We start from the raw sequence: 20,198 nt of genomic DNA, 5'->3' as shown, positions 1-20,198 counted from the left end.
CTTCAAGACAAAGAGTATTAACAAACGTAGTGACCAACATTTCATAATGAAAAGGTGAATTCATCATAAAGACATAACAATTTAAAATATGTATATACCTAATAACAGAGCTTCAAAATACATAAAGTAAAAACTGACAATTAAAGAAATAGTCTAAAATCATAGTAAGTAATTTTAACACCTCTCTCTCAGCAATTGATAGGACAATTATACAAAAAAAAAAGAAAAACATGTTATCTAAGCAATATTATCAACACCTAAAACCTAATTGGTATTTATAGAGTACATACAACAGAATATATTTTTTCACAATATTTAATTGAGAGAAACTATATGCTGAGTCACAAAACAAGTCTCAATAAGTGTAAAAGAAGATCATACAAAGTGTGTTCTCTGACCATAACAATATTAAAGTAGAAATAATAAGACAGTAACATATCAAGGAAAAGCTCAACCATTTGGAAGTTAAACACACTTCCAAATAACCCATAAATCAAAGAAAAATCTCAAGGTTTGAAATTAGAAAATATCTTGAACTGGGTGATAATGAAAATACAACATATCAAAGCTTGTGGGATGCAGCTGAAGCAGAGCTTAGAAGGACATTTATATCTTTAAAGGCTTATATTAAAAAAGAAGACTGGTCTAAAATCAACGACCTAAGGCTCTACCTCAAGAAGCTAGAAAAAAAAGAGCCATGTAATCCCAAAATAATTAGAAGGAAGAAAATAATGAACATCAGAGCAAAACTCAATAAAATAGAAAACAGATAACAGAGAAAACTGATAAAGCCAAAAGCTATTTTAATTTTTAAAAAACTCAACCAAATTGATAACCCCCTAGCTAGACTGTGAAAGGAGAGAGTGCACATGAGCCCCTGTGCGAACAAAAACGCACACAAATAATCAACGTAAAAAATTAAAGGGACATTAAAAGGAAAGAATTGGATATCTGTGCAGAAAAAAGAATATCAATACATTCACTTCACATGAAACACAAAAATTAACTCAAAATGGATCATCTAAATAAAAAAGCAAAGACTATAAAATTCTTAAAGGAAAACACAGGAGAAAATCTTTGTGACGTTGTTATAAGGCAAAGATCTCTTAGGACACAAAAAGCATAAATCATTAAAGAAAAAATTAATTAATTGAACTTTATCAAAAGTAAAACCAAAAATAAAAATCTCTTAATAGATATCATTAAGAAAATGAAAAAGCAAGTCACAGAATGGGAGAGAATGTTCACAGTACATATATCTGACAAAGGACTCAAATCCAGAATATATAAAGAATTCTTACAACTCAATAATAAAAAAACTAAAAACTCAATGAAGTAATAGCCAAAAGATTTGAATAGACACTTCAAAAAAAGAGACACATAGCCAATAAGCTTATGAAAAGATGCTCAACATCACTAGTCACCAAAGAAATGCAAATTAAAACTACAGTGAGATATCACTACACATCCTTTAGAATGGCTAAACTTAAAAGGCCGGCACTACCAAGTCTGAGTGAGGATGGGGCGATACTGGTATATTCAAATTGCTGGTGGGAATGTAAAATATTACAATCCCTTTGAAAACATTGTCTCTTAAAAAGTTAAACCTACACCTACCCTACACCTACCCGCAACCCAGCTATCCCACTACTAGGAATTTACCCAAGAGGAATTAAAACATATGTCCACACAATGACTTGTACAGTACTGTTCATAGCGGCTTTGTTCTCGATAGCCCCAAATCGGAAACAATTCCAATGTGTGTTGTCAGGTGAATGGCTGAACTGCAGTACATCCATACAATGGAATGTTAGTCTGCAACAAAAAGGAATGCACACAACAACTTAGATGTGTCTCAAATCATTACACTGAGTGAAAGAAGCTACACACAAAAGAGCACAGACTGTATGATTTCATTTCTATAAACTGTAAACAACTCTGTAGTGATAAAAAGTAACCCCCCTAAAAAAAGATCAGGAATTGCCTGGGATGAACAAAAGTTGCCTGGATTGCAAAGGGAAACAGAGACTCTTTTGCAGGGGTGAATGGAAATATTCTGTGTCTTGATCGTGGTCATGACTTCACAGGTCTGCTATACACACTGTCAAAACTCATTGAATTATACACTTTAAACAGATGCAGTTTATTTATGTAAATTAATACACAACAAAGCTGATTAGGAAAAAATAAAAGATGATGAGAGCCTGAACATGGGCAGTGGGATGAGAGAGAGGGAGGGGCAGATTTAAGAAATACTCAAAAAATAAGATTAATGGGACTTGATACAATAAAACAAGGACTGACTGCTTCTCTTCTCAGTCTCGCAGAATGTGACGAAAGTGAATGACAAAGAACAGCCTCGGACTGCCGCCTGGACTATGTTCCATAAAAGATTGTTTCTGGGATTGAGAATCAAATCGCAGGGTTTTCTTGCTTTCAAATACCACCCCCTTGTGTTTACATGTGTAATGAATACCACCCAGAGGCTTGGGAGGCTTGTGTGCCATTCACAAAGGAAGAACCTGGTGTGGAACCTTTGGGCATTTTTTGGAAATTATATCACAAATACATAGCAGTGACCTCCTCCCCCAGATTCCTCCAGCCCGGGGGAGTGAGCGGCCAGGAGCTGTAGCACATGCACTAACTAAGAATGTGTGTTCCATAAAATGCGTATGGGGAGGCCTGGTGCCTGGTGCTGCCGCCCCAATATTACACAGGAAAATTAATAATAGTCCCAAGAACGCACCACAGACACGTTGAGAGGTTTATGTGCCACACAACATACATTAAATGCAGGATGGACAAAACCAAGACATTTGACTCCTTTCCTCTGACTTTTGAATTTTGTTGTAAGTTGAGGATTTTCAGCAGAGAAAAATGTAATGGAATCTGTTTAGCGTCTCAGAAACCTTATCGACCCTATGAAGATAAATGCTTGTAATTTTATTTTAAGAACATTTCTATATTGGAAATCAGCCACGGGATATTTCTTCTCCAGAAGGTGAACAAATAAAAAATTGTTTGAAAAAAAAAAAAGAATGTGCGTATTTTTGTTAGCAGGAAGACTGTAAACTGGTTGATGAAAATGTCATCTGACAGAGCCAGGCTAGAGCGAGCTTTTAGGAATCTGATGTGTGTTTTGGGGGAAGAGAGGCCGTTCAAAATCTAATGAGTTTAAACATAGGCAAGTATAAATGATGAATCCAAGGACCAAAGTAATCCACATGACTTTGAGATTGTCAGCCATTACCTAGGCAGGGGCCTGGTCTGGCCTTTTTTCTGAGCCCAGGATCATGTAGTATTCCCTTTACTGTTTGCCCATGTCCTGATATGATTTGGGAAAAACAACCAACAAAGTTTTCAAACATTAAAAATAAAAATAATCTCAGTGATGGTCTAAGCCTTCTGTTATTCCCCCTCCCCTTTTTTTAAAGATGAACTAACTGAGCCCAGGTTGTTGGTGGCATGATTTGCCCAAGGTCAGGCATAGATAAAAGCAGAATGTGGATAAGAATCTAAGTTTCCAAGATGCTGAGTAATCAAAAAAGAATTGACATTCAATCTTTTACGTTATACCAAGCATAATTCTAAGTGTTTCGTATACACTATTTTATTTACTCATAAAAAAATTATCTCAAGTGGGTGTGATTACCCCCACTTTACAAATGCTAATGCTGAGGCTCAGAGGGGTAAAGGTCACTTGACCTGCGTGGCTCACCTTGTGAGTAGAGGTGTCAGGATCGAAACCCACAACCCTTAGATAAAACTACAGAATTATATTAGTAGTGTGCTAGCAAATTTTTAACAACAGGATCTCCAGGGAAAAATGCCCTGATTTGTGGCATATGCCAATTTTTGTGGTGTAAAGACTTCTTCCTCCCATGGCTAATTTCAAGCAACCAACATGACATCACTGAACACAGAACTGAGAAGTGATGCTCACATTCAGCTTTCATGAGCCAGTATGAAGCAGCTCCAGCACACCATCGGATATGCCCCGCGGTCCTAAAGTCCATGGCTCAAGGAGGAGAACAGCTAAGATGTTCCTGGGGAACTGGTAAGATTGGACTAAGCAAGGACATATGTAAGAACCAAGGCTCTTCAGTTTGAAACTAAGATAAATAACTGCCGCTTCTTTAAAACCATCAGCACTGTGGCTAAGAAGAACACAGATGTGATCAATAAATCCCCAAATACCATTTGGGCGTAGAGCCAGAGCAATTAATAGGAGAAATGACATCATGCAAGATAATCAGCTTATGACATTCAAATTCCAAGACTTCATATGGATCCCAAACACCTATGAATTCTACAAATAGTGGGACCAACTTCTAAAAGAAGATGGAATATTGCCAGCCTAGTAGATTCACGTTCAGCCTCAACCTCCCAAGACGAACTCCTGGCTGTAGGCAAAGGACTTCTGGGCCCTATAGCCTTCAAGTAGCACTTGGCCTGCCCAAGCCCTGCTCTTGTTCACCTACGTGTAAAATTCTCTGTATTAAATTCTCACACAGTGAGTTTTGATGATGGTCTCCAACCCCAGGGATGAGCAAACGTGAAAGAATTATTATGGGACATGTCTGTAAATCTGAAACATACAAGGGCTGTCTGGAAAGTATCCAGCCATTGTTAATATAACGAGAACAGTTGCATTGCTGGATGCTTTCTGGGCAGCCCTTGTATATCAATGACTATGAGAGGAAGTCCTGGGACCTAGGTAATTAAAGAAACAATCACCACATATGGCATTTACTATGAGCCGGGTATGTTCTAATCACTTAAGTATTAACTAATGTAATCCTTATAACAACTCTGTGAAGAGGATGCCATTTGACAGAGAGGCTTCCCATTTACATATGAGCAAACTAAGGCACAGAACAGTTAGGGAACTTACTCAAGATCACACAACTATTAAGTAGCAGAGCTGAGATTTGAGCTCAGGCAGTCTGGCTCCAGAGTCTGCAAACAGGCCCTTACCAAGCAGTAGCTCCTTACTAGTAAGATGGGAGGCTACTGGATTTATCCACCAAAACTTTCAAATTTGCCTAAAACACCATCACTGGCATCACTATCATTTAAGGTAGAGGAGGGAACGTCATGGTATAAAAATTACTTGGGTTAGAAGCGGTCAACATAATAGAAATTCTTAGTGGCCAACAGAACCCTGTCTTATAAAGCAAACTAATTAGATAAATTTGGAAAACATCAGTGTGACCTCATACTCTTAAAAAGACACATATTTTCCCACAATTCTGTCACTATTATAATTGGCCTGATATGTTAAATAGCTTGAATTAGTTAGCCATTCCACAATATATACATATATCAAAACATCATGTTGTACACCATAAATATATATAATTTTTACTTGTCAATTAAAAAGAAAAAGTTGGCCTAACAGTAGGCATAGTACTTTTGTCCACTACCCATTCTCATGCTCAGAGATAGGGTCTTCAATATAGTTCTCCACTAAAATGAACATGTGCTCCTTGGAGACAAGCCAATTCCATAACTTGGAATAAGACAAAAACCAAGATAGTTCTAAAACACCTTGTTATTGCCAAATATCAAGATGACTTCAAGAGCATCAGGAGCCCTGTTACATGGCAAAGAAGTTCACATATGTCAACTTTCCCTGGCTAAGCTGTGACAATTTGAGAATCAAAAAAAAAGAAGAAGAAGAAGAGGAGGTAGAGAAGGAAATAATTATTATGATTATGGAAACAAGTTGAATCTGAGAAATGCCTTTTGTTCATAATGTCACTCTGAGGGAAAATTGACATAAAGTGTACAAAAAAATAGTTTTAATAGAAAAGAAAGGTGACTACAATAGGATACATTTTTATTGATTTTTTTAAACTAAGAAGCATTAATATATAAGGGTATGTAGTTTATTTTATAGAGTATTAATTACATGTCTGTTTATAAAATTTCTGTGTTAAGCTGGAAAGAATAACAAAAGGAAATATAAGTCTCTGCAGGATTTCAAGGCCCAGAGAAGGACTACTTGGCATCGGTAGTCATAAAAGCACCAGGCGGAAAAAGGGGCAGCAATTCATCAGCAATAGTGGTCATAAGCAATTAGCAAGGAACGGCAATCAGCAGAGTGTGTGTAAGATGATGAACTACACACACAGCCAAAGAGGAAAACCAAGTATTCGAACTTAATCTTTCATCTCCTAGGAGATAAAATCTCTACATGGCCCAACTAAGTATTTTAAGATATCAATAAAGAATGCATAAGTTTTTAATGGTGCTACAGACCAGGTCAATATATCACAACTCTGGGGCCAGTTCCACAGCAGCCCCCAGAGGTCCCCAGAGCAAGAGAGCCTCAGCTCCCACAGCGGTGACTTCCTCGATAAGGCACCACTCTTGGCTTTCTTCCCTTCCCTGCCGAATCTTCCCACTCCCCTATTGGCGCTTCCTGAGATCACCTCCTGTCTGGACTCATAGCCACATCTCAGGTCCTAAGATGAGAGATGAGCTTGATACGTCAAGCATTAAACAAAGCACGAACACTTATAAGGCTTCTCTCCACACACAGTATTCCTCTGGACATTTAACCATCCCAGCAGGAGAGCCTGCTTGAGCAGCACGGAGCGGGGGTGAAGGGAACTGTCTGGGGGACCTTCCGCCTTTCCTGTTGCCATCTCTTTCCTCTCTCCTGGAACTACCCTCTCTCTGGACACCAGGACTTCCACCAGGACACTCATTTTCTGCCTCTCACTGGGAAAGGTATGATTCCTCCCACGGGGAGCTGCAATTTCAGATGGAAGTCTCAGCAATAGAAATGTTCATTCATAAGGCTGGCGCTGGGCAGTGGCCATGGAGGAGATGACAGGAGTGGGGATGGGGAAAATACCCATTTGCTAGCTTCAAGAGACTGAGACTTTTGGGCCTTGAATGTGGTACCAGGTTCCTACGGGCCATGAGGGACTTCCAGTTGTGATATCGTATGTAGCCCCCAAAACAGGGTACATGGAGACCCAGCTTGCCACCCCTGCAAACATGGTGGCGAACAGCTCAGGCTCTGGATTCAGGCTTCCCCATCTCTACTCTAACCTTGGGCAGCTTCCCAGCATCCCGGAACTTCAGCTTTCCCAAGTATAAAATGGGGGAAATAGAATCTAACCCAGAAGGCTTCCCTTTTAATAAAGAGAGAACAAGAAGTTAAAAATTATCGAGTGCATGGCACATGCCAGGCACCCTCTACGCATTCTCATTTCATTGTCACACACACATGGGTGCAGTTAGGATCCCCATTTTATAATTATAAGAAACTTCCCCTGCGTCACCCAACTAACAAGAAGCAGATGCAGGTTTAAACTTGGGTAAGTCTGATTCCGTGCTTAACTGCTATGTTACACAGAGCATATGGACAGTAACTAACAGTGCCCAACACACACTGGGTGCTTAATAAAGTCATTTCTTCCCTTCCTCCTTACTTCATCATTGTCTCCCGGGCTGTCTCGCCAGGGAAGGACTGTAATGAGGAAGACAGACAAGGACAGGTGCTTGGCAAACCAGCTTTTCATGGAGTCTCAAAAGGAAAAGGCTCACTGCCAAGCTCTTAATAAGGAGATTTTAGAGCAGATAGATTTTGGCTTCTCCTTCTATTAATACCTAACCTCTTAGAGCTCTTCCAACACCATAATTTCCTTCTCTGGAACCTACACAAAAAGTGCAAATGACTTTCAAAAAGCCATAAAGTCAAGAATACTTAGCATCATAAAGTTTCGGGTAAAATTAAGTCCCCCCCTAAAACACGTCCACCCAATGGAATAGAAGAGCACTGCATTAGGAGTCTGTCTTCCAGCCTGGCTCTGGCATGGACTAAGCTGGGGGGCCTTGAGCAAAACCACCTGTCTTCTTTGTGCCTCTGTTTTTTCATTTGTTAATGCAGAGATGACTATTTGTTAATACAGAGACGACAATCTTTGTCTTGCCTGTTTCCAAGTTGTTGAGAGAATCGTGAGGAATGTATGTGAAAAATACTTCACAAGTGATAAAGCACTACACAAATGTGGGAAATTATCAGTATTAATCAACAGCTTATGAGTCTTGCTTGAACAAGAAAAACTAGAGCCAGAACGCAGAGGTGAGCAGCAAGCTGGAATGAGGAGAGTCTGGGGCTAAAGGAAAACCAGCCGTCAGAACGTCATTTGCAGGGCTGGCAGTTAACTTTCGATCAATTTTATAAGGCCAGGAAATAGCCATATTTTTAATTAAGTGTCAGTGCTAGGCTTAGCAACATAAAACTGAATGGTAGAGGAGACATCAATTTAAAAAAACCCAGCTTCTTACCTCTCCTTCTAAGAAAGATATCTTTTCTAGAAGCTGCAATATTAAAAGCTGTTTCTGTTGCAACTTTTTCTTTAATGATTCAATCTAGAAAAAAAAAAAACAGATCGAAAATTGTTAATCAGAAATATAGAACTGTATAAGTACACATTCCTCAACTGGAAGAGATGCCTTTGGGTTTCATTTAAACAGAACCTGCACACTGATTTTTAGTATTTCCCCTAACAGTATTAACATGAGATGCTCCCCCGTGAAAGGGAGATTATGTGAGCAGGTCAGATGCCAGGCATGATTTTGGAGTCATGGCTCATTAGGTTTCATTAACCCAACATTTCCACACTGATTTTGCTGTGGAGCCCTTAAAAACATCCCGCACACCCTCCACAGAACATGCTTTGGGACATGCAGATTCGACTTTCCAAAAAATTAATTATTCAGTTTGAATTTACAAGGCACCCTGTATTTCAAACATTCAACTCTGTTATTCCTGTTAATACGTTCATATTTGTTCAACCAAGTGTTAAAAATTTTGTTTTGGGAAAAGAATCACTAAAAGTGTCATTAAAAGTATTAATGAAATTTGGAGGATTAAGGACTCATGTGGCTTGGAGTAAGCAGGAAAGGCTTCCTAAACAGGCTTGAGCTGGGCTTTTATCTTTGTTCTTATAATATATTCTATCTTGGACTACTCTTTGTTTTTTATTCATATATCATGTCTCCCTAGACAAACCATAAGTTCCCTAAAAGCAGGAACCAGTGTACTCTGTATCAGGCCATGTCTTGGACAATACGGGGGAAACAGTACATAAGTTCAATAAATAATGCCCTAACTTTCCAACAATCTTGCATATTGAATTTGAGCATTTACAAAATCATTTAAAAAAATCCCTAGCAAGATCTAGAAAATCCCTAGCAACATCTAGAAAAGTACATACTCATTTATTCTTTGATTCAGCAATCCCATTTCTAGGAATGGATCCCACAGACACCCTGGTCAAAATAGGAAATGACTTGGACACAAGATTTTTGGTTTTTTAGAAAACACAAAACAAAGTAGAACTCCGTCAGTAATTGGCTAGTTAAATAAGCCACGGTACGTCCTAACAGGGGAGGTTGGTGTAACCTTCAAAAAAAAATGCAGAAGGTCTCTAAAACACTGACAGTGTATTATAAGGTATATATGGAATGCTAGCTTTGGTGTAAAACAGGTGGTGACATATGAATGCATATATATTTGCAAGAAGAAACACTGCAAAGATAAACCCAAATTACTAAGAAATAGTTACCAATAGGGAGAGGGAGGAACTTAGGTGGAGGAGACAGATGGAAGACAGACTTCTGATGATAACTTGCTACGTGGATTTAACTTTGAAAGCATATTTTATAGACTCAAAAAATAATATTAAACCAAAAAGAAAAAGAAGTGAACCCTAAAATTTGAAAACAAACTGAAATGAAGGAACTTAACCATATCAAATTGGAGGAAAGTACAATTCAAGTGTTGTTAGAATAAGGTATTTTGACTATTTTTAATGAAATATATTCTAAGGATAAAAACAGCTGCAAACAAATACTAGGAAAACAGTAATAATATTGCTATTGTTATTTTAAAACTATTTGGTCTGTATTGTAGTATAAATCATGTTTGGAACCAAGATTTTTATTGTAAGAGAAAGAAACACAAATTGAAAAAAGTAAAAGGAGGTTTGTTAAATTTGAAATGACAATATCAGTAGGAATTCATAATCTTTTATTTTCTTTTGCAAAATATGCATTCCTACTCTATTCACTGAGAAAACTTAGAAACAATAAGAACATAATATATCCAGATTGTGGTCCCTAAATAGCACTCCCCACTAGAAAAACACAGGACATCTTGAAGGAATGGCCCATTTTGGAAGGTACAAAATAAACTAGATCAACCTGAGATACCTTGTTACGCCTGAAAACAAGGATATGAAGGGTTTCCCTTTGGGCCAAGGATGGAAAATTTGAACATCAGGAAGAATAAAGGATGTAATTGAGAAAAACACATGGAATATATAAATATTAAGGAACATGAATATTTTATAATTCCATTGAACGCCATTAGAAGTGACAGCGGGCCAGGCATGGTGGTTCACACCTGTAATCCTATTAATAGCACTCTGGGAGGCTGAGGCAGGAGGATTGCTTAAGGTCAGGAGTTCGAGACCAGCCTGAGCAAGAGCAAGACCCCATCTCTACAAAAAATAGAAAAATCAGCCCGGCATGGTGGCACATGCCCGTACTCCCACCTACTCAGGAGGCTGAGGTAGGAGGATTGCTCGAGCCCAGGAGTTAGATGTTGCTGTGAGCTATAATGACACCAATGCACTGTAGCCCAGGCAACAGAATAAGACCCTGTCTTAAAAAAAAAAAAAATCAACAAAGGACCAACTTCTTACTTGGAAACTTAGGAATTTATAGGAAAAAACAAAGCACTTATCTTGCCTTACTTGTTCAAACTGCATTTTGAGATTCTAGAAGCCCTAGTTTATGATGAAAAGTTTTATTTTACAGAAAAATGCCAGTTAACCAATGGGGAAGGAATGATAAAATTAGAAAATAATAATTTTGCACTCTCTATGAAATAACTGCTTCAAGCAACCATCATCAGTAGATTTAACAGTGACAGTAAAAGCTGATGACAATCATGTTTTGGGTTGTCATCACCTAAATCCATTATCAGCCTTGGCATCACCCAAAGTGGGACAACCAGACATTATATGCCTCAGAAGTGAGACAAAATAAAGCACACAGCACCATCCATGAAATAATCCTGCCCCCATTCAACCTAATCAAGCTTTTGAGCTAATATTAATAAGAAGACAGAACGTCAAATCCGGAATGTGGGAATTTTTACAGGATGACTGACTCAGCTCCTACAATAAGTCACTGGGTAGGGGTTAAAGTGGGGGGTAGGGGGAAAGAACGGGGCAGCATGCTCTAGATTAAGAGAATTTTAGGAACATAACTAAATGTAAACATAATGTATGCTGATTGGAACAAAGCACTGATTGAAAAAAATGGAAAAACTGGAAAAAAATGCACTTTGAAAAATTTTATTGCAGATTGGTATTAAATGATTCTAAGGAATTATCATTAATTTTGTTAGAAAAAGTCCATATGTTTATAGAGATGCACCGTGAAGTATATAGGAAATACATGCGGAATGTCTGGGATTTGCTTTAAAATACTGCACAAAGAGGGGAAAAAAGAGGAAAGGAAGGGGTAGATAAAGCAAATGCGGCCAAAACTTGCTATTTGTTGAACCTGGGTAATGTCGGGGGCTATGTCAATTATTCTCTCTGTTCTGCATGCATTTGGCATTTTCAGTACAAAATACTTTAAATTCCACGTGGTGTCAAAAAACATAATCTTCTGGCACGAAAAGCAAACCATACAACATAGAATAGAAATGCACTTAAGAAAAAACATCCAGTGTTGATAATAATTAAAGAAATTACCAATTAAAAACAGTAATGAGTTACCCTTGAATACCTATTAAATTTGCCTAAAACTATTGACTGAAGAAACGAGCGTTGGCAGGGCCGAGGGGGCAGCTACTCTCATGTGTTGCAGGTGGCATTGTAAATTAGAATGACCCTTTAGGCAATTTGGCAATAAATATTAAGAGCCATAAAGCTGTTCATACCCTTTGACCCACTAATCCCACTCCTGGGAATTTATCCTAAGGATATAATTCAAACATAGGAAAAAAGCTATATATATATAAAGATATTCTTGCTCCCATTATTTATAATAGAGAGAAAAATGGAAATAACCTTAATGTCTAGCACTAAAGGAATGGGTAATAAATTATGAAATATCAATTTGATGGAGTATATTACACAAACACTAAAAACAAATACATTGCAAAATGGAAAAGTGTTTACAAAAAGCCTCGAGGGACAGAAAAACAAAAGTTTATAACGATGAAAGTAAAAGCTAGAAGAGAACTTAGATAAATGAAATACTTCTGGGGTTGCAGCAGGGACAGGGGCAAAAAAAAAAGGTTTGTTTTGTGTAAATTTCCTTCAATTTCTGTAGCAATAATTTTCAGAAATCATCTTCATAGTGTTCCGTTTTCATTCCTTTCCACAGTATTAAGATTTTAAAAATCTGACTTTTAAAATATTTAAATGATAGGCACAATGAGTACTGAAATTAAAAGGTTCCAAGAAGCTCAGGAATAATATTTAATCAAGTAACAAAAAGCCATTTAAAATACACTAGTTTCACTATCTCTGATGAAATCAGTGTGGTTTGTAAGTCAAGGAGAGCAAGAGATGTGGTTTTAAGAATAATACCCTAAGGAACAGCTCTAGGGAGACAGCAAGACTCTTCTGATCATCATCCCCTAGATTTTAGTTTAAAAGGCAAAGACATCATCTAGAGAAAGCCCTGTAGGGAGAAGACCCCAGGAAGTTCCTGGGAGAGAGAAGCGGGCCAATGCGAGGCTGAAGAGGCACGTCTGTCTGGGGAGCAGGAGCTGGCCAGGAGGAGGGTTTGGAGATGCTGACACTTCTAACGAGGCTTGTGATTTTCAGCAAATGATGCTTTAAGAAGCGACTGTGCTATTGTGCTAAATGAATGCTGCTCACGCACGTTTGCTTTCATCCTTGGGCATTTCTCACAGAAGCATCCTGTCCAGTATATTCTGTGACCAGGCTTGACTTGTTCAGATTAGAGAAAAAAAGATTGCTACGGCTGGCAAAGTCAGCACACGGCTGGCCCTGCACGCCCTCCAAGGGTACCAACCTTGCATCACAACTTAGTCTTCCCTGGCGTCTGCCCTGGAGCAGACCTCATGCCTTTCCCCAAGGGAGGCATCCTTCTAAAATAAGCACACTCACTTGCTTCCAGGTTTGACAGCCTTCTAGTAATAGCTGACTCCAAGTCCTTGGTTCTTTTTTCACAATCTTTAAATCACACACCTATATAGAAAATGGTATTATTTCTGACTACCAACTTCAAAGAGCCCTGAAATACTGTCTCTTATAGCACCTAGCACATGATAAGCACTCAAAAGTTAGCTACTGTTATGTGATTACTGGTATTTCTCCCTCCCTAGACTGAGAGTAAAGACCTTGGTCATCTTTCCATTCTCAGGCAATGAATGAATGAATCAACAAATCCCTTTGTCCATCCCTTAGACTACAGAGCAAAAATTGTGTGGAACAGACTCTTGGAGGCAAGGATGGCCTTGCTAACCATGTGTCCCCAAACCACCCCCCAAATTGGGGGCAACTCCAAAATTCAGGGTGTGCTGCAGCTGGTAGGCAAGTAAAATCTATTAAGCACCTTTACTCTTACTTCCTGATGCATTTAAGTGAGTAAATTTAACCTTCACAAGGTTTATTTACCCTTCACAAAGCTGCATTTAGGGCTAGCTGTCACCAGGTGGTGGTAAATGGCCCAAGTTGCAGGGTTCAAACCAGGGCATTAAGAACTGAGAAATTAGAATCATTCATCTTCCACCCCACTTGTATGATTTATACAAGAACATAATCTTCTTGCAACAGCTAAGCTTAAATACTAAATAGTAGACCCCTTTAGAGAACAAGGGGAAAAAGCATATCTTGGTGAAGTCTGGAACCTTTTAACTGATGTTAATTTTTTCTAATGTTTGTCTTGATTAGCATGTTTCTTCGTGACTCAAACTGAGTATGCGCCTTGCAGCCTCATCAATCATGCAGAATGTTAATCTCTAAGACTACAGGCCCGTTTGATATTTAAGGATGGGGGGTGGGAATAAAAATTCTTCTAGCTTCTTAAAACTGATAATGGCTTATTTTCCATATTAGCAACAATCGAGTGCCCTGTTCAAGTGGTTTGAGTTAAGCAATCGTCCTTAACCGTAGCCATACACTGGAATCATTTGGAGGGAACTTTTGCAAAATACAGAAATCTAGGTCCAGGCCCCAGAAATGCTGAGTTATCTCACTCTCCTACTTAAAAACTCTCCCAAGCTTCCAAGTTTCAAACTCCCTAGCGTGGCCCAGGAGGCCCTTCCACTGTTGTGTCTCCCCCTCTGCGATACCTCTGCCCTTTGAACAAAACACCAGTAGGAAACATCACTGTTATTCCACCCTTTGTTCATGTCCTTCCCTTGCACTAGACCCCAGACTCACAGGGAACAAATGTTCAGTGTATAAGATCAATGATCCTATACAAAAGATCACTTAAGAGGTGAAATAACCTTTATCAATCGCATTTTACGAACTGCTTTGGAAACAGACTGCTATGGTTAAAAGGATGCCTTCCCAATTTGTTCCAAAAAGAGCTTGTATGTCACCAGACCAAAATGAAACTGTACAAAACCTTAGTAAGGTCCTGTTACGGACTCAGTGCAACGCTAGAAGTTGTGAGTTTTCTCAGCTCTCAAAAAAAGGGAATTTTTTTCCATTAGTAACATATAGGACACAGGCCATTTCATATCAGATGTCAGAAAATGACACAGCTCTACAGTTAGAATTATGTGAAGAGTACCCAATCGTGCAAGACTCATGAAATATAACTCAATCTTGAACTCTGGGACTGTGACGAGAAATTAATGAAGAAATACAACAGCAAATAAGTTTTAAATACTAGACAGCACTGGCCATGGGTTAAGAAATTGTGCTTGGGGGTGTTTTCTTCCACTAGTCGGCAAATGGTAATATACATGAAAAATGCCTTACACACCAAAAAATAGGAAACACGCCAGGACAGATCACGAGAAAGGTGCAAATCAGCTTTGTCATATGCTGGGAGTGCCACATGACAACCGGAGTTACTCTCTCCCCTCACTGACATGAGAAGTCACATTAAAACTGAAGGTCAGGCCGGGCGCGGTGGCTCATGCCTGTAATCCTAGCACTCTGGGAGGCCGAGGCAGGCGGATTGTTTGAGCTCAGGAGTTCGAGACCAGCCTGAGCAAGAGCGAGACCCCGTTTCTACTAAAAACAAAATAGAAAGAAATTATCTGGACAACTAAAAATATATAGAAAAAATCAGCCGGGCATGGTGGTGCATGCCTGTAGTCCCAGCTACTTGGGAGGCTGAGGCAGAAGGATCGCTTAAGCCCAGGAATTTGAGGTTGCTGTGAGCTAGGCTGAGGCCACGGCACTCACTCTAGCCAGCGCAACAGAGTGAGACTCTGTCTCAAAAAAAAAAAAACTGAAGGTCACACTCGGTTCCACGCTGAGACAAAGACACACCGGCCATGACAGTAACAGGTGTCCCACCCATGCTCTGATCAATCTCTCACAAAGGAGAGGCTGATCAAAGGGAGAGCTGTTAAAATAATTAATTGGGAGGCCATTAGGCTGAGATGGCTCCAGCGCCTTGGGTTCCTACCTAAGCCAGCCAAAACCCAACTCCAAATGAATGGTTTAGCTTAGGAAAACCAAATCTAACTTAACCAATCAGGAACTTCCAACTAACCTTTACCAGAGACTTTATCAATCAGAAAACACCAACTAACCTAGAAGTAGGGACTTTCTACTTTGGCCAATCAACTATTTTCTTTGTCTTGCTTCTGCAAACACCTTATAAAAGTTTTACCCTTATGTTCCCTGGATGAAAGCCCTGAACTGCTTGCAGCCTGGTGCTGCCTAATTCATGGATCGCTGCTTGCCCATATACGCTCTTTAAAATAAAAAACCGAAAACAAAAGATAAAACTGATAGTCACATCTCATCGAACCGTTTAAAATCTTAGCAGGAAAAGGGAATTTGATTTTTCACACCCAGACTAAGTTTATGACATTATTGTTTATTCTCTTTGAAATTTGTTTTATTTTGTTTTCAATTTTAAGAATCCGCACATTTGTTCAGAATCGGGGTGTGGGGGCTGTGTGTGTACACACACGCATTGCAAAACTTGCCCACTCATTAGTAAATACACAAAAGTTTCCCAGCCCCTGTCACCAATAGACCCTGCTTTGTTCCTCCTTCCCGTGGGCCTTCATTTAGAGACTTCCTACGTTAAACTGCATTTATGACGACATCATTTATTTTCCCACTGGAAAAGTCATCAAATTTCTATAAATGCCTATCAAAGCTTCTAGTCAAAATGACATTATCAGGGTTAGGAATTCTAGGTCAAAATAAAGCAAGATGATACTTTACTGTGAGTTCTTAGAGGTTTTGCAAGGAAAATAAATGCTGTTATATTATCGGAAAATTTGAAAATTCCACAAGGAAGTAGCTTGCAGATCCTTATTCTTGTTTTCAAAAACCCTAGAAATCCAGTGAATTGGCAAAAAGACTGGGGCGGGGATGGAACAGGACCAGCAAGAACCTTCTTGAGCTCACACAGCTTCAGCCGCCTTCTCCCTTTGCTTCAACGCCCTGTGATCCAGCCAACTGTGGTTTCCATTCCCCTCAGCAAGAGAGGAATTATGTTTGATCCCCCCATATGCCCCGCCGTGAAAAATGAGAATAATTGATATTTTATACTCTTCCTCTGAAAAGGCTTTTTTTTTATTTTTGCTACAGTTTCCTTTAATTCTATTTTGAATGTCTTGTAACACTGTAATTTCATAGTTATTATATTTTTAAAGTGCATTCTCCTTGATAAAAGCCACCACCAAATGCAAGAATAAAAAAAATAAAGGTTAGCGTCTTTTTAACAAAAATTAATAATGCCTAGAGAAATACGACAAGATCAGAATCCGCCGTGCGCTAATGCGGCATGAGAGAACAGTTTAATAAGCAGGAGGAAAATGGAACATTATCTCATTTGGGGGGAAATGAAGGGAATGAACTAAGGCCACAACAAAATGAAACTGAAAAATTGCTAAATGAAGCTGTGAGTGGGGAAAATGAAAAATCAATGAAGGAATGGAGGGGAAAAGCTACATTTTTCATCTTCATGATGCTTGATTGGGTTTGTGGAAATTCATTTTCAAGTAATGTGTCTTGTGGCATTCAGCCAGGCTAGATATGAACACTGCACATATTTTAATCAATTTTTTCTATTAAGTTTGAAGTAATATGTAATATACAATAATAGAACTACACCATTCAAAAAGATCAGTTGAAACTGGCTTCTGAGGTAAAATAATCTAATTTGGTTTGATTTCTATCTTATATTAAAGATAATCGAACTTCTCTTTGAGGGGAACAGTGTTCTGATTGTCCTGGGTGGCCCCAAATGGCTTGGCTATATAAATGTCAGGAAGGGTGGTTAAATTGGCTTCCCAACCTGAGTGCATTCACTGAGAAAGAAGAAGCGGGTATACAGGGTACCGGGAGCTTTGCTGGGTTAGCTCATAATGTCCTAAGTGGTTATCCCCACTGAGGTTCCAAGACTTCCATGATTCAGTCATCCCCTCAGCAATTATCTAGATGCTGGTGGGGCCAAGATCGAAACCCAAGTCAGTGTCTCTGAGGCCAAGGCCCAGGCCCTTTCATTCACACCGTACTGCTGTTCAGAGGTTCGCCTGCTTCCAGCCTCCCTGTGATGACAACCTATGCTGCAAGGCTGCCCCAGAAGTGAGGCAGGGCTGGGAAGAAAGTTGACATGTGGTACCTTCTTTCGCTAAGGATCTGCTGGGGCCCTCCTTCTTTAGGCTGTTCTATTTTCCTCGCCTGGCTTTAAAGGAGGCAGGTGGAACGGAGAGGTGGGGAAGCAGCTTATTTATTCCCATGCTTTCCTCGAAGGATGCAGTTTCAGAGACAACACACCATATCGTAAACAGGAGTACCCAGGGAGAGAATTGTTTCAAATAATGTCATAAATATATATGGAAGCACCTGGCTCCACACATGGCACAAAGCTGATGCTTAAAAAATGGTACTTGAAAAACTGTTCCTAAAGTTCAAATGCCTGGAATACAAACCCTGCTCTAGCTCTAGCCAGAGCTCTCCTGGGAGCCTTCTAGCCGCCCTCCCTGAACCTCCACTTCCCCTCTGCCCAGCACCTCCTGCCAGAGGCACCACTCTGAGGCTCAAATCTGATCAGGCAATGGGGAGCCATGGAGGACTTATGAGCAGAGTAATATTTTTGCTTGGCTTGGTGCTGATACAACTGGTCTCAGCCCATATTTTCAGCCACTTCGTTTCTCACTCCCTCCTGCAATCCAGTCAAACTAGATTAATGCTCCCTGAACTCACCCTATACTTTCTGGTCTCCAGGATTTTGCTTTTATTTATTCTGTATCTTGTCTGACATGTCCACCCATTCAATCCCTGCCCAGAAAAATCCAACCCATCCTGCAAGACCTGGTCAAACACCACCTCCTCCCTAAAGACTCTCCACCCACACCAGACGAGTTTATGTTTGTAGGCACCATGTTAAGCACTGAACATGCATCATATCGGTCAATCCTTACAACCGTCACTGGAGGGGGTACTGTTACAATCATTCCCATATTATCGATAAGGAGACTGAATCTTGGAGAGGATAAGTAATTTGGTCAAGATCAAAGCCTTGTCAGAAGCAGAGGCAGGAAACAAAACCAGATTATGTAATTTACTGAAAGCCTATGAACTTAACCACCATGTTCTCCAGCTTCTGCATTCCCAGCACTTAGCACATTCCGCCTCAAGTTCTAAGGAGTTTAAACATCAGCCAGGAAGTCCTTTGAGAGCAGAAACTCACACCCAATTTTGCACTCAGTTCTTAAATGTTTCCTGACTGTCCCATCAGAAACGAGCTCCCCATGAGCTGCTCCTGGCTTCTCCTCCTCAGTTCCACTCCCACACCCAAGCCCAAGGACTGGGTTTCCTGCAGTCCTCAGCAGAGGGGCAGGATACACGGAATATTCAAAGACAATGGCACAGTGGAGACAACTCCAGCTTGATAAAGGTGACATGAAAAAGATCAGTGGGGCAATGTTGTTAGAGAAACAAACTTTCCGTGAGCCAAGAACAAAAAAAAGGAGTCCTATTTATAACATATACACAAAAAATAAATTCCACATAAATTATTCTTTATCCAACAAATATTTATTGAGCACCGACTATATGCCAGTGACTGTCTCAGGTGTCAGCGATACAGACATGAACAAAGCAGACAAAGGTCCCTGCCCTCATGGAGCTTACATTCTAGTGAGGGAAAAAGACAGCAGACAAAATAAATAAGCAACGCAGACAAGTGCACGGTTTACTAGAAGGGGATAGAAGCCATGGACAGAAATGGACTCAGAGAAGGCATGGAAGGGACGGATATGAAGGCTGTAATTAAAGACCTAAAGATGAAAAACAACTTCAAAACTATTGCAGGAAATATCTTTATGACAAACAAGACATACAACACAGCCAAAAAGATTAAACTTTAACTCTACCAACATTAAAAACTTATACGTTATAAAAGACACCACAAACAAAAACCATTGACTAGGAGAATATAATAGCATCTAAATATTTTTTGATAAATGATTAATATTGGTACTATGTAGAGCTCCTACAGATCAGCAGAAAAAAAAGATAAGCAACCTCATATAAATATGAGCAAAAGATATGAACAACCAATTCATAAAGGAGGAAACCTTGAAAAGTTTCTCAGCCTCACAATTCGTGATGAGTAATAATCAGGCTGACGCAAATTAAAATTAAGACGAGACACTATTTCATAACTGGACAAAATGATAGTCCACACAGTGCTAAGTGGTAGCAAAACCTGTCCCCTCATACATGATTGGTGGAAACATATGGCCACTCTGGAGAACTGGGCAGCGCCCAGGAAAGATGACACTGTGCCAACCCCGCACCCTAGCGATTCCTCCTCTAAGTATATTTCCCAGGAAGAGAAGCATGGAGACGTGTTCGACATTGTTTGTACAAGAATAAAAATGTCCATCAATAGGATAAATAAATTACAATATATTTATATAAAAGAATATTAGACAGCCATTGAAATGAATAATTTTAGATCTATGTACA

General features: G+C 39.4%; 1 protein-coding gene across 4 annotated transcripts in view; it reads right to left on the bottom strand.

Moving 5' to 3' along the window:
• Window positions 1–20,198, bottom strand: part of LOC105821379 (myocardial zonula adherens protein) — an 89,975-nt gene that overhangs the window by 13,128 nt on the left and 56,649 nt on the right. For 2 of the 4 annotated variants that reach the window (XM_012658077.1, XM_012658078.1), the window contains exon 11: window positions 8,308–8,391. The exons of the other annotated variants lie outside the window; for them this stretch is intronic. In XM_012658077.1, the coding sequence (XP_012513531.1) occupies window positions 8,308–8,391 (84 nt within the window). The remainder of the gene's footprint in view (window positions 1–8,307; window positions 8,392–20,198) is intronic. 4 annotated transcript variants of the gene reach the window in all.

The sequence above is a fragment of the Propithecus coquereli genome, unplaced genomic scaffold, assembly GCF_000956105.1.
Source record: "Propithecus coquereli isolate 6110/MARCELLA unplaced genomic scaffold, Pcoq_1.0 Scaffold57, whole genome shotgun sequence".
NCBI classification, from domain to species: Eukaryota; Metazoa; Chordata; class Mammalia; order Primates; family Indriidae; genus Propithecus; species Propithecus coquereli.
The sequence above is the reverse complement of the archived record's forward strand: the minus strand, read 5'-3'. Positions and strand labels throughout refer to the sequence as shown.